Here is a 14,902-nt window from a genome sequence, read left to right as displayed (position 1 = left end):
CCCCCCGGGATTTACGCCCATGACTCTTTGTATACACAAGCTAAGTTATACAGGACACAAAGGTCTACAAGGTCCTGCAAGAGGTGTAAAAGATGTTGACTGAGAGTAAATAAATGAAGACCCGATATCTCGCATTCTACATCTCATCTCATTCAAATAATGACAAGGAGGTCAAATAACGTTCAAACTTCTTTCCTGCGGCATTTCAGTACAGGGTAGTCATTTACACTTGAACTCACAAAGATTGCATAATACACTCAGGGTTACTTACAAACCCCCGACAAAACACACACTCAGGGTTACTTACAAACCCCCAACATAACACACGACCCATTACCAAATGTGAAGCACAAATTCCCTGAACTTCAGAAATGGCAATTGATCAAAAGTGCCCTCGTATTGCAGCAGTTTAACAAAGCCAAGAATTTCAAATACAGGTTTACTCTGTCACCCTTGAATGGAATTATATTAGATAATGATATATCTGAGATGAGGAATATTCTGAAAAGATATATAAAATGTGTAATAAAATAAGTACATGTTAGTTACATGACCTATTCACAAATGAGATCTATTTAAGCATGGGGTGACCACGCCTCTCATGGTTAAAGTAAATAAGAAAAACTCATCAAATTATAATCATTGAGAATAACAGCTGGAATTGAAATTCATCATGTATGATGGATGTTCAATTTTGCAAACAAAAGAAAGCACTGTAAACATAACTATAGCTGAAAAGCTCACCAATAGCCTGATAAGACTGGAAAACTTAGTTACATTTCAGTATAGAAACAATTACCTAACACCAGTCATGTGAATCAATACCAATGCATGTTGTGAACAAAGTTGGCAGGTTTGTTTGCACCTTGCTTTCATAACAGGTAAATTCTACTATGATGTCTTGTCCGAGATCCTTAGTGTGTGTGCACTTGTGTGTGTGTGTGTGTCTGTCTGTATGTATGTATGTTAGTTTTATGGTTTAAGTTATGTTTTATTATGTTTAAGTCTGAGTTGGCCTAAGCATGAAATATCTGTTATGCACGAAGTGTACCTATGTATTTCTACTTTACTGCAGTTGTATGGTTGAGGGGTCTAGATATCGCGCACGAAAATTTGTGATGCTCTTATAATAGAAATTATTCCACAATCGTACCTGAATTTCTCAATAAATATCAATTCAATTCATTTATTTCATTCTCATTTTCTTTCCAACAAAACATAACACGAGGTAAATTAGAAAATCCATCATAAGCATGTATACAGTACAAAGTGCGAAGGATTAACGATATCCAACAAACTAATAGAGATGAATCATGTATACATACGGGAAAATACAAAGTTATATTTTGAGGAGGAAAAAATCATATATCACGAAATATACCTACCTTTTCCAAGTTCTATGAACCCAACGACAATAATGATTGCCAAGGCCAGAAGTTTGGCTGCAGTGAAGACATTCTGCACATTTGTTGCCCACTTCACACTGGCACAGTTGATAAACACTATGAGTACTGCATGTTAGAAATGAGAGATGAAATCAGATAAGAGAATTAAACAAAATTAAGTGCAAACGAGGAAAGGATTCTGGACCCATTCATACAAAGCTAACAAGAACATTGTGAATGTATAGCCTACTACAGGATGATAGCAATTATCCCTGTTTACTGTTATACATGTACATTGGATAAATTGAATAGATCTGAAGAAGTTCACAAGCAATACAAGATAATGTGTGATGGGAACCAGAGAGACTGTAAATACTGAGCCTGGTCCAAAAGACTGAACTCTCTATGCTTCAAAACATACATATTTTGTACCATGTATCTCTCTGTGAGTATAAAGTTATTTAAAATGATCAGCGACAAAGTTCGAGAGTCGCAATTCATTTTCTGACTGGTATACACATATTTAAAGAAAAATGTCTGCTGTTCTAATCTACCGGTATCTGAGTCCAATGATGAAAGGCTTTTAAACTGTCAGAAATCAGAGGCTCAATTTGTTTTCACACTGAACAATATCCACCTCAACTGTCATTATACTGATTTTTATTTTATTTGCACAAGAGCATATATAAAAATGCATAACACACACAAATGCATTAATATAAAATATGCATGACATCACAAATCAAGAAATGTCTTCAGCTGATGTTGATAATGAAAAAGATTGACATTTTGACATGATGTAAAGACTGATGCACTTATACAGGGATGACTTTGAAAAAGGAAACATTTGATGAGAGTATAGAAAGAAAACATCTTCTTGGGCTTGGTTCAGGCTTCTTGGCTTGGTTCAGTTCATTTTACTCGTTCATTGCGTATGTACTACATCTATTAAATGCTGATTTATTACGTAAGGTTTGACCGCCTTACACTTCAGCGCACTTCAGCGCACTCGATTTTCTTTGTGATTAATGTCATATAATTGAGAGTTCACTGCCCGATAAGCCCCGCGGCAAGAGTGTAGAAAGGAATCCCTCTAGTTCGTTTTGTCTTTATATACCAACATCAAGAACTCCAAGTTTGTCTTTGTATATTCTTAGCGCTCAGAGTATTCACTCTCTATTCTCTTGAGACTTTCTGGCTTGGCTGCTTCTCTTTTTTTTTTTTTTCCTCTCTTTTTTTTTCTCTCTCTCTCTTACATTTAATGTTCATGTTCAAATCATTATCATGTAAGACTGACCGCCCTTCATTTATGTGTGATTATTTAGGCGGTCTTAGGCTACTTGACAATTCGGATGTATCGAGAGTTCACTGCTCCAATGACAACTTCAATGGCCTCAAATAAGCATAGCATTTCGGAAGTCAAGTTGAAGTCAATAAACACAGGTCTCGTATTTGTTATCCTTTTATGTAGATATCATGACTACAGGGACCATACCTTTTATTTGAATAATTTTGAAAAGAATGGCCTGATGTTGCTGTTGATCTCTCTTTTTCTATTTCATTGGGCCTTTGTGTATTGCAGTTGTGCATTGCCATTGATCCGCCTGGGGTTATTGCTAGACATTCAGTAAAGCTCTGAGAGCAATTTTGAGAAAGCTGTCGTTGTTGTTTTTTCACACACTGTTCGATAGTTTTGAAATAAATACGTTTTATTCAGTAATTTTATGACGTTATAAACAGCAAACAACTGAGGGTTTGAATTTAAAATACTTGTTAATGTTTGATTCCAATCGGATGTGTTGGCTGGGTGTGCTTCGAGTTATTTGAGTTGCACATCTTTACTAAAATGTTATGTATATTTGTGGAAAATAGTCTTCTGTAGTATGAGGTCTTTGAGAATAGCTTTGTTCTTGTTCTTGTTTTCTATAGCAATGTCATCTTATTTGACTATGCTCTATAGGAGCACTGGACAACCCATGCCACGGGCAGATGACTTCCGGATACAATGGCGGATCCAGAGAAGACTGCACCGGGCGCACGCCCCCCCCCCCCCTTCATACTTTGTTAAAACAAAAGACAGAGAAAGAAAACGGGGGAGGGGTGCATGCACCCCCTTTTATTATCGCAAATTTCTGGATCCGCCCGGGAATATAAAAATACTTTGGTACAGGCATTTAACTCAGAAATTAACAATTGGACAGGTCTCTGTATAGTGTGTTCGTAATGAGACTTCGTTAATATGATAATGTGGGAATTGAGATGTCAATGACAGAGGGGCGTGGTTCGGTGAACCCCTGCCCAGATGCACTGAAATCTAACGATATATTTGACAATGTACTGGTAACAAACGCTTTGATTTTGTTCAGTTTTGAGATGGAACAATAACTGTCACATACCGAAGGTTTACAATACATGCACCAGTGAACGCATTCTCGTCAAATTTGTGTGTTGGGTGACGGAGTAGCGTGGCGTGACGAGGCTCGACCAATGAAAAGCTTCAGCCTAGCCCATACGAGCAAGTGTAACATCGGGTTCACTGGCAACTTTCATCCAGTGCACTAACTGAATACTGTACTCACAAAAAAGGATTGTAAATGCATTATTCGGAGTCTATCTTGCCTGACCAGTTTTGACATACTCTTCTCAGGGAGGGGGGGGGGGGGGGGGCAGGGAGAGCGATGATTAGGTTTAGTTTTTCGGAAATGTACCTTGGTCATGAGTCGATAGGTATGTGTTTTTTGTGGTGTTTGTCTTGTTCTTGTCTACTGTTTGTCCTTTGCTCTCTTGTAATTCTCCGGTATTTACGTTTTCTTTCTTATTTCTACTTCTACCACTTTTTCTGTTCCTTCCTCCTCCTTCTCGTCCTCTTACATTCTTTTATGCTTTCTCTTATCTCATCCTCCTGGGGTCTCTGCCATGCATGCTTGAACGCACACTGGCGCTCGATGGCACCGAGTACGTCCTATTTCTTTCTGACTCCTAGATGATGCGAGTCGAAGACTTTGCCTTTCATTCATTAAACAGTGATGAGTTTTTTGAAATGTTCAGTAATAACACGGAAACACAGGCAAATAATGACCCCTCTAGTAAATATTATCAGTTACCTTTTAATTTTTATGAGGATAGTGTTAATTTTTGTCAGAATAACAATGAACAATATCCAAGTTCAGAATATTTCACTATTAACAATATCAAATCTTTCGTTGAAGGTAATGATTGTGACAATAATTTGTCTTTAATGCATCTGAATATAAGGAGTTTGAATCATAATTTTGATAATTTTCGCTTGTTTATGGATGGCACTCATGGATCCTTTTTTAATGTAATAGGTCTTAGTGAAACATGGACCACTCATGGATCTACTTCTATGTTCTCACTCCCAGGTTATGATTTCATACATAATAGTAGAAATCAGAGAATGGGCGGAGGCGTTGCCTTATATGTAAAACAAAGTCTGGATTATGTTATTCATGATGAATTGAACTGTATGAGTGAAATTGTTGAATCACTTGTTATTGAAATTAAGGTCCCTAATTCAAAGAATATAATTGTGTCAGTATTATATAGACCTCCGAATTCAAATATCTATGATTTTTTTGATTACGTACAATCCTTATTATCAAACCCAACTTTTAATAATAAAGATTGTTTTATTATGGGAGATTTTAATGTTGATTTATCAAAGTTTCAGACTTTAAACAATGCCCAAAATTTTCTGGATATAATGACTTCCTCGTCTTTTTTACCGCTTATAACAAAACCAACTCGTGTTACCAATCATTCTGCAACACTTATCGACAATATATTTTGTAACATCAGCCCTTTACCTGTCTCTGGAATTATTTTATCAGATTTAACTGACCATTATCCCATCTTCACTTATGTACCCCTTAACCGTAGAATTTCTTTAAAGCCTCCTATGATAAGTTTCCGGAAAATAACACCTGACAGTATAGTTAGGTTACAAGACGAGCTAAACAGAGTGGACTGGACTGATGTATATGATAAAGAGGATCCAACTGAATCTTATGATTTGTTTATGCAAACACTAATTTCCATTTTGGATAAACATGTTCCCATTGTTAGGAAAAAATGTAACAATTACAAAAGATATCCTAGGCTGCCTTGGATATCTAAATCTTTGTTGCGATCGATTAACCGTAAAAATAATTTGTATTATGTTGATAAACTTAAACGCACTCAGCAATCTCATTATAAATATACTTCATATAAGAATGTTCTCACGCAAGTAATACGATGCGAGAAACGTAAATATTTTATCAATCAGTTATCTTTGTTTAAACATGATATTCAAAATACGTGGAAAATTATTAATACAGCTATTAATAAAAATACGGAGAAACCGCGTATTACCACAATCAAACATAACAATTTGATTATCGATGATGCTACATCCATTTCAAATATTTTTAATCAGTATTTTTCACAAATTGGCAATAATCTTGCTCACAATGTTCCGGATAGTCAAAAGAATTTTTTTGATTTTTTACAAACTCGTAATCCTAACTCACTGTTTTTTGTTCCTTTAGAGAGAAATGAATTGTTAGATATTGTTCAGAATTTGAAAAACAAGAAAAGTGCCGGGTATGACAGTATTGATAATGTTCTTTTGAAAAATATTATCAATTCTATTGTTGATCCATTAGTACACGTCTTTAATTTGTCTTTGTGTAACGGAGTTGTCCCTGAGGATATGAAAATTTCTAAAGTAATTCCTATTTATAAAAAAGGGGATAGGATAGATGTTTGCAATTATCGACCTATATCTTTGTTGACTTCTATTTCGAAATTACTTGAAAAAGTTGTTCATTTTAGATTATTGAAGTTTTTGGATATTCATAAAATAATTTCTGATTATCAGTTTGGTTTCCGGCAAAACCACAACACCTCCCACGCAATACTTACCTTTTTAGATAAAGTTTCAAAAGCCATTGATCAATTTCATCATACAATCGGCGTTTTCCTGGACTACTCCAAGGCCTTTGATACCATTGACCACAATATACTTTTTTATAAATTATCATATTATGGTATCCGAGGAAAGGCCTTGGAGTGGTTTAGAAGTTACCTTTCTAACCGTAAGCAATTTGTTTATGTTAATGGGCATACATCTGTCATGCAAAATGTTAATTGTGGAGTTCCTCAAGGAAGTTTGCTTGGACCTCTTTTATTCATCCTTTACATTAATGACATGCCGAATTCATCAAGTATTCTTTCCTTTCTGTTATTTGCTGATGATTCTAATGTTTTTTTGTCACATTCTGATCCTAATATGTTAATTGATGTTTTAAATGTTGAATTGGATAAATTACTTCAATGGATAAGAGCAAATAAATTGTCCATAAATATCAAAAAAAAACTAAATGTATGATTTTTAGTAACTCTTTAGAAAATGTACCTAGAAATGTATATCTGAATGATACAGTTATCGAAGAAGTTTGTTCAATCAAATTCCTAGGTTTGATTATTGACCGTAAACTTACTTGGAATTTACATATTGATTCCATAAGCCATATCATTTCAAGAAATATAGGTGTTATAAATAAAGTTAAATTTTGTTTACCCAAAAATGTTCTTTTGATGTTATATTCATCTCTGATTTTACCTTATTTGAATTATGGTATACTCGCCTGGGGAAACACACATTCTTCTCATTTGGAAAGATTACTTTTGTTACAGAAAAAAGCTCTTCGCATTATTTGCAATGAATCGTGGAGAAGTCATACTGATGTATTATTCCATGAAAACAATATCTTAAAAGTTAAGGATTTGTATTTGTTACACCTAGGACAATTTATGTACAAACTTACCAATAATTCTCTCCCATTTGTGTTTGAGTCCATGTTCACTAAAAATAGATCTGTTCATTTTTATCCTACCCGGCAATCCAACTCATTTCATTTGCCATTAACTAGGACTATGTTTGCTAAATCCATGTTTTCTTTTACTGGCCCCAAATTTTGGAACACTCTCGATAATAGTATGAAACAGGTTCTAAGTTTAAACACATTCACATTTAAACTGAAGAAATTGTTCATAAATTCTTATATAGTTGAATGAGTTATATTTTAATTAGCCTTAATACTGAGCTCTCTTCTATATTCGTTATATTCACTCTTTTCTTTTATCTATTCCTTTCCTACATTATGTACATATACCTCGGTGACCCACCGCATCATGTGCCTCGCGTGTGCTGGTATAGACCCTTCATCTCTTCTCCTTTCTCGCCTTTCCCTGTCCTCTTGTCTCTTTCTGTTTCTTCTTTCAAAATAATTTCCTCTTTTCCTCTTTTTCCTTTACTGTGTTTTGTTTTTTTTCTCTCTATCTTTCTCTTTACAAGAGAGGTTGCTTGTGTTTGTTTGTCCGTCTGTTTGTTTGTTTGTTTGTTTATATGTATAGGTCTGTATGTGTTGTACACCGATATATTATGTCTAGCTAATTGCTTTTTGATGTTATTTAGCCTTTTTGTCCACGAGGAGACTGCAAAATACAAGCTTAGCTTTTTAACATGTCTCCTCCATTTCCTGCAACTTTAGTTTCAATTTTCATTGTTTACTTTGCTTTTGTGATGCGTAGTATTGTCAACTTCACGTATTTTTCTTTGTTACCACATTGCATTGATATTGTGTTATTTTGTGTATGAAAATGTTGTTGGAAATGAAATAAATGAAATGAAATGAAAACATCTCAACATAAAATTTGTCTACTTTAAGTGTCTTTTTTTTATGACAGAAAGGATTTGTTCTCCATGTAAAATAAAAAAAGAAATTATAATGATTGCACATGGCACTTAGGAAAATTATCAAATATATAAATTTTATTTGTGACTCTCGCTTGTTTGTGCATTTTTAAGATATGCGTTTGTTAATTGCTATCACTTTTAAATCATCAGGTCCACTATATTGCCTATAGCAAAGCATCAACTACATCTACGCACAGACAGTAGGTATAAAAACTAGCTATGTCATCACATATGCCGTACACAGTGGTGACTATACCAGGTGTATGTGCTGCCATATGAAATTATATTCCCCCATATTACATAGTTCGCATGAAGTAATGTATTGTCACTGAGCTTCAACCTGCCAGAGACTTCCTTAATGTTTCTGAGGAGTCAATGAGAAGTTTTATATGAAAAAAAAAAGAAACAAGTTGTGATATACACTTATAACCAGTATTCTTTAAAGCAGCATGCATTTTACATGCATATCATATGCATATTACATATGATAATTTTCCGGAAAATTTGTTTTATTTCACCAAATCTCTATATGAATATAAAACAATAAATGAGCTTCTTCCAATTTGAATATTCACTAACAGTAAATAAGCCAGACATTTCATATCCATTGTGGCACATAAATCAACCAAATAATTCAGGAGAAATGATGAATATATAATAAGCACATCAAGGTGAAAGATTGAATGAAATAAATACAATAAAAAAGCGACAACAAAAACGAAAAAACTTCCTCTCCCTAATCTCTAGCTCCCTCTACATCTTCCCTCTCACTGCTCCACTCTCTTACAAACTCTTATCCCATTATGTATTCCCTCCCCATCCTCAATTCCTATGGTTTCCTGCACACATCAAAAGCTGAAATACTAACAAAAACAATTAACAAAAAGATAATCAATGAATGATTGGACATACCTTAAGATTACAATTCCTAACATTCTATCTTTACTTTTCAAAAACCTGAAAAAATCACAATCTCAATTGTTAATAGTTCATTATTTATTTATTTTTTACCTAAAATGATTAATTCTATATCAAGTGTTCAGGTCTGCCGACATATCTACATTTTGAAATGCAGCAGATAGACATTTTTAAATCATCTATATTGCATTAGATATATCAATGCTCTCGGTAAATCTATTTTTGAAACAAACATAAACAATCATTTCAACACATAAACTTTAATCTAATTTGATTGAACTTATATCAAATATGTCAATAAATTATTAGATATGGTTGTGTTCATACATACTCCCTATATATTCAAACACTCTCTACTTTTTTCCATTTGTTGGAGAATTCTCAAAGAAAATTGTGCAATATTCAACTTCACTTTAGAAATTAAGCATAATCCAATGCCACAAATGATAATACAGTATATCTTACCCCAATGACCTATAATAAAAGAATTCTTACCCACTCTAGTTCTTTTTGCCATGTAACAAACACCTTAGCCAACTTTAATGTTGAGCTTTGACAAATAATCTATCATGAGTCATACTCATTGCCACATTGTTAAAATCTTGAAAAATATATTCCTTTTCCTTTATTAGTTATATTCCTCTTCATGTTCTTCAACAGCACTGATAGTCACACAACAGTTTGAAATAAAATAAAATTGATAATGATATGATATAAGCAAACTGATAATTAATTTCCTTTTATCTTAAAAATAAACCATTTTGTACAACATATTCCTCTTTTACTTATTCTCTGAGATTACATTAATTGCTTTGTTTTGTTTTGCTTTGCTTTTTTTGTTTTTTTGTTTTTCATCTTTATATAATAGAAAGTACTTATATAGCTTTGTGTCTTATTTGGTCTGTTTGCAATCTTCTTGATCGGTTCACTCACATATTATTGCCAGGATAGCTGTAAGTTTTACAAGCACGGTGGGAGCTCCACATTCAACATCAAAGAATGGCTGAGTAGTGTATAGGCCAAAGCTGAAAGCAATGGCCGAAACCTGAACTGGCTTGAGAATGATGGTGGATACATATGAAAACAAAAAGCCACAGACCGGGTGGAGGCCCTCTTTGAGGTAGACATACTCTGCACCGGACTTTGGGATCATAGTGCCCAGCTCCGCATAGCACAAGCATCCTGCCATGTTTGCATGGTGCATGATGGGAAGGAGGGGAAAAGAGGATGAAGGCGATGGCATCAAATATGCACACACCATTGCACAGCAGGGAATTTACTCTTACCTTCAGCAGTCACATGAGATCTTGTACAGGAATGAGATTGGCCGGAGTACAACATGTGACTAGTATACACAATATGCATGACCATGTATTGCGTGAAAGATTTTTTTTTTTTTTTTGGGGGGGGGGGTCTAGGAACACTTCAATCTGCCTCAATTAGTACATGAGATTTCATTTGGTATTTGAAGTTAATTGTTAATCAGGAAGAAATGAGACTTGCAACTGTGATGAACCTAAATGAAGAAGGAAAAAAAAGTAACATACCCAACATTGTGAGGACACACACACACACACACACACACACACACAGAATCCAAAGTAACAGTAAATTCTATCTCAATCATTCATCAATGCAAAAGGAGTTGCTATGCACCATATCACAGGTTTGAATGATATTGTGAAAATTACACAAGGTGACTCCATAAACAAGCGTAAAGAGAAGACAATTCAAGACTACTAACACAGTAGCATTAGGGCTCTGGATCAAAAAGCAACACAGCAAAGTAATATAAAGAGGGAGAAAAAAAGAGAGAGAGAGAAGGTTCTGCTCTCCTATTGCAGCCATGATGTGTCAATACATGATTTTCATGAAAGCTTTAATCAAATGCATTGGCCATATAAATGTGACATGAAATTGTCAAACGCAAATTGTACAAGAAGTGTGCACTTACTGACACAAACTGCACCAACTAACTTTATGGTTGCCTGCGGGGGTCCACACTCTCCATCAAAGAAAGGGACCACCACATACTCAGCAAAGCTGAGACTGATGATGGCTACAGAAGAGGGTCGGACGAGCAAAGTGGAGACCCAGGCGAACAGAAACGCAAAGGGAGAACCAAATGTGTCCAGAAGGTAGGAGTACTCACCCCCAGACTTGGGGATGAGCGTGCCTAGCTCTGCATAGCACAAGGCACCTGCCATTGAAAATAATTGCTTCATGATTACCAGACTGTTTATATTCATTTAGTGTGTCAGTCCATAACTAAAAATAGTTGTATTGCTTCCTATAAATGTGTAAAACATCATCAAGAAAATGGTATTATAGCCTAACCCTCATCTCATCGGCCAACTTCAAAATGGGCCGGCATCAATAAGTCTTCCTACCCTCAAAGTTCACTTCTCAACTATGCAGGGCTCATCAAATCTCTAACCGTGTCTAAATCCCCCCCCCCCCCACCCCCGTGTCACAGGTCCCACCCCAAGAAAGACTAGTATGGTTTTGCAGTTTAAACAGTTGAGGACAAGCTGATTTTACTTGGATTTTACACACCTAATTTCCACAGACACCTCCCTGAGTATACTCGGGAGTCGTCTCCAGTGGGTCAAAGTATTAATTTAAGTTTCCATGGACATATCTCTCAACAAATAATGTATGTGATACATTCTTGTCATCCTTCTCATTCTATTCACTTAGGACTTAGGAGTATTAGTGATCGCAAAAAAAAAAAACCCACAAAACAAACAAACAGAGGTCCATATTTGCCTATTCAAGTACTCAGAAAATCTCACCTACTAGTGACCTAGTAAATCAAAAGTCTGGGGGCACTCATATTGACTATCAGAATTAAAAGTGCATATTGTATTACTTCCGTTTTTATCTAAAACACAAGTGCGAATGAAAATACATCATATAACAAAATCAGACAATCAACTGAGTGATGTCAACAGCTAGAACACAAAAAATATTTGCAGACATTTTACTCCACAGCAAAGGTGATATTTCACATGATCAACCAATAGTATTCAGGACAGAAAAAGGTAACAGGATGTTTACAGATATTACTGTCTTGTTTCAATTCAAACACAAGTGCATGTAGAATTGATTCCTTCAAAGACATGTCCGTGACCTTCACATACAAACACTTTCATGTAAGCTAATTTACATAAAGGAGTGAATACCAGGTATTTCATCATGTAATTATAAGCACAGATCTAAACATAACATGAAAGAAAGCATAGCAAAATTCTGAAGGTGAAAAAACCCCAACTAATCTGATTGACAAGAAATTTTGTCAGTAAGGCATTTCATTTTGAAATTATGAGGCTAAAGTTCATTTCTAAAAATAAAAGAATTGAAATTATAACAAAACTCTCTATGGGGGGGGGGTCTGGGAGGGCAATAATGTCGGGTTTCACCATCTCTTTATAATGAAATAAACAGGGTAAAGGTCACTGTCATTGTTGAGACCATCCATCAACTTTTGCAGGTATTTACACTGTACATCATTTGACATGATAGACTTTCATTTCCAATCTCCATGAAAGTCACTGCTTCTTTTTATCCAATTCTACACATAATTCTGTTCAAACTTCAATGAGTTTTCTTTACTCTGCTGCTTAACACTGCTTCATTGCTTGTCTTTTCAAATAATTTTGTTCTCCCTGGAGTGCACTCTCTTTAAAACCCAAAACTGAAATTCTGGGAAGCAATCAGAGGAAAAAAAATCATATGTATGAAACCTCACTTTTATTTCAGTTGTATGAAAGGAGACATTTTTGTATCTAGTGTACTTACTGTACATGGAATATAGTCCAAATAAGTATGTACAGCAAAACTAGGTTTGTATCTTTTCGTCGAGGCACATTGCTTAAATTTCATCAATCCCTTGTTTTTCAATGAATGAATGACTTCAACAGTGCTCTGAGTCAATAAAAAAAAAATCAAACCAGTTGTAAATGTTTGTCCAGTAAGTCACAATTAAACTTGTTTTTCATATAACTTTGCTTTATAGATTTTACATACTTTTTTGTAACACACACAATCTCAATAATCATAGGCATTGGCATAATCAAACTAACCGTGCCACAAATTCAGACAAAGTCTGCAGAACTACTGTTTCACTACCAAGACTACATCTGGGTCATTCAAAGACCCCTTAAACTTTACAGCCTATTTTTCTAGTTACCACTGAATCTGCCATAGATACACAGCTTCTCTTATCATCTTTGCTTATTGTAAGACTTCAAAGATCTGGTACCTCACTGTAACCAGCTCCTTTTTTTCTGGGTTTCCACAAATATGAACTGTTTTGCAAGAATTAGCATGCAGGGGGAAAAAAAAAAGAATTATGAGATCAAATACCTACATGCACAACAACTTAAAAACAATAAATTAAAGAAGAGGGGAAAGACCTGAGGTGGGCAAACAAAGATCCGCCCACTGTCAATACACCTTTATGAGTTTTGGAAATTCCTCTTTTATTTGAATTGTCCTGCCTTTGATACAAATATATATTGTCCTGCACAGTAAGGATGTAAAGAGTGAGGAAGAGAATCTGAGAAAAGAGCAGCTATTAAACAACATTAAAGTCAGTTCTATCATCCAGTAAGGAATTTATCCCTGAAGAATTCACATTGACTCCTACTGTAATTTGATTACTTCATATATAACATGTATACAGAGGCAGAGTCATTAGTTTGACATGTCGATTGAATGTCGCACCACTGCAAATCAGTGATATACATATAGAGGAGTGTATTACACAGTCTTTTCTTTATACATTGTACCACCTGTTTTCACAGGAAAACCTAACATTCTTACCTATGGTGGAGAGAACTCCACAGAGCATCCAAATAATGAGACTCATCCCAACACTCTCTGTCTGCCGTAGGACCCCTTTGGGGGAGACGAAGATGCCTGAACCTATCATGGTTCCCACAATGAGGGCGATGCCACTTACAAGACTCACTTGTCTTTTCATGTTTACCTGTTGGAAATGCGACCAAGAAAAATTCTGGTCACCAAATGTATTCTGAATGCTTGACTTACGGTTTGCCTTCTTTCACTTTGAATTCAGATTCTGAAGTCAATTTGAAAAGAATTCCTTTCAGAGAATGTTTTAAACTGTATCATATAAGTAAGAAAGACAGTGGCATTCAGAGAGTAGCAAGCATGATCAAACATCAAGAAATGAATACATTGCCTCAATCCACTTCCCTCCCTCATGGATGTCATTTTGCAATAGTCCATTTTTCTGCCAGTACAAGACAACAATTATGCTTATGATAACAACAAAAATAAAATAAAGGCAATGATAATTCATTAATATGATCACTGCCATCCTCTTTACCGTCATTGTCATAATTTATAAAGTTATACTAAATCATAGGTCAAAGTATTTCCTACGCACATCAAACAAATAAACTGATAATAAAGTTTTCGTCACATCACCAACACTGCAACTTCATACACATTCTCATCATCTACCTTTCCATTTTGATCATCTGTTTGATGGACATCACCATTTCCTGTGCCATCTTTGCTCTCCATCATCTTCTCCTCCTTTGGAGGCAACCTCTCTCTTGTCTCCATGACAACGAGATGCTGTGTTATGTGACCAGGAGACAAACTAAGAGGAACAAAAGCCAAAGGTTGATTTTAAGATAATGATTAAAGCTCACACAAGCAACAAACATTTGCAATAATTGTCATCTATCAGTTCCCATTTTTAGTTGAGTTTGGCATTTCACAGCCAAGTTTTAACAGTTTTTTGAATTCATGACCAATGTATGCTTTCCCCAGAAATAGATATTTCAGTTTTCAGAGAGAT

General features: G+C 35.1%; 1 protein-coding gene across 1 annotated transcript in view; it reads right to left on the bottom strand.

Annotated features, from left to right (window-relative positions):
• Window positions 1-14,664, bottom strand: part of LOC140233268 (b(0,+)-type amino acid transporter 1-like) — a 36,671-nt gene extending 22,007 nt beyond the window's left edge. The window contains exons 1-4 of the mRNA XM_072313381.1: window positions 14,560-14,664; window positions 13,894-14,059; window positions 11,021-11,266; window positions 1,386-1,511 (exon numbers count right to left, since the gene is read on the bottom strand). Coding sequence (XP_072169482.1) covers window positions 1,386-1,511; window positions 11,021-11,266; window positions 13,894-14,059; window positions 14,560-14,664 — 643 coding nt within the window. The remainder of the gene's footprint in view (window positions 1-1,385; window positions 1,512-11,020; window positions 11,267-13,893; window positions 14,060-14,559) is intronic.
• Between the last annotated feature and the right edge of the window lie 238 nt (window positions 14,665-14,902).

Source organism: Diadema setosum, chromosome 9 (genome assembly GCF_964275005.1).
Source record: "Diadema setosum chromosome 9, eeDiaSeto1, whole genome shotgun sequence".
Taxonomy (NCBI): domain Eukaryota; kingdom Metazoa; phylum Echinodermata; class Echinoidea; order Diadematoida; family Diadematidae; genus Diadema; species Diadema setosum.
This window is presented reverse-complemented; position numbering and strand designations above follow the sequence as displayed.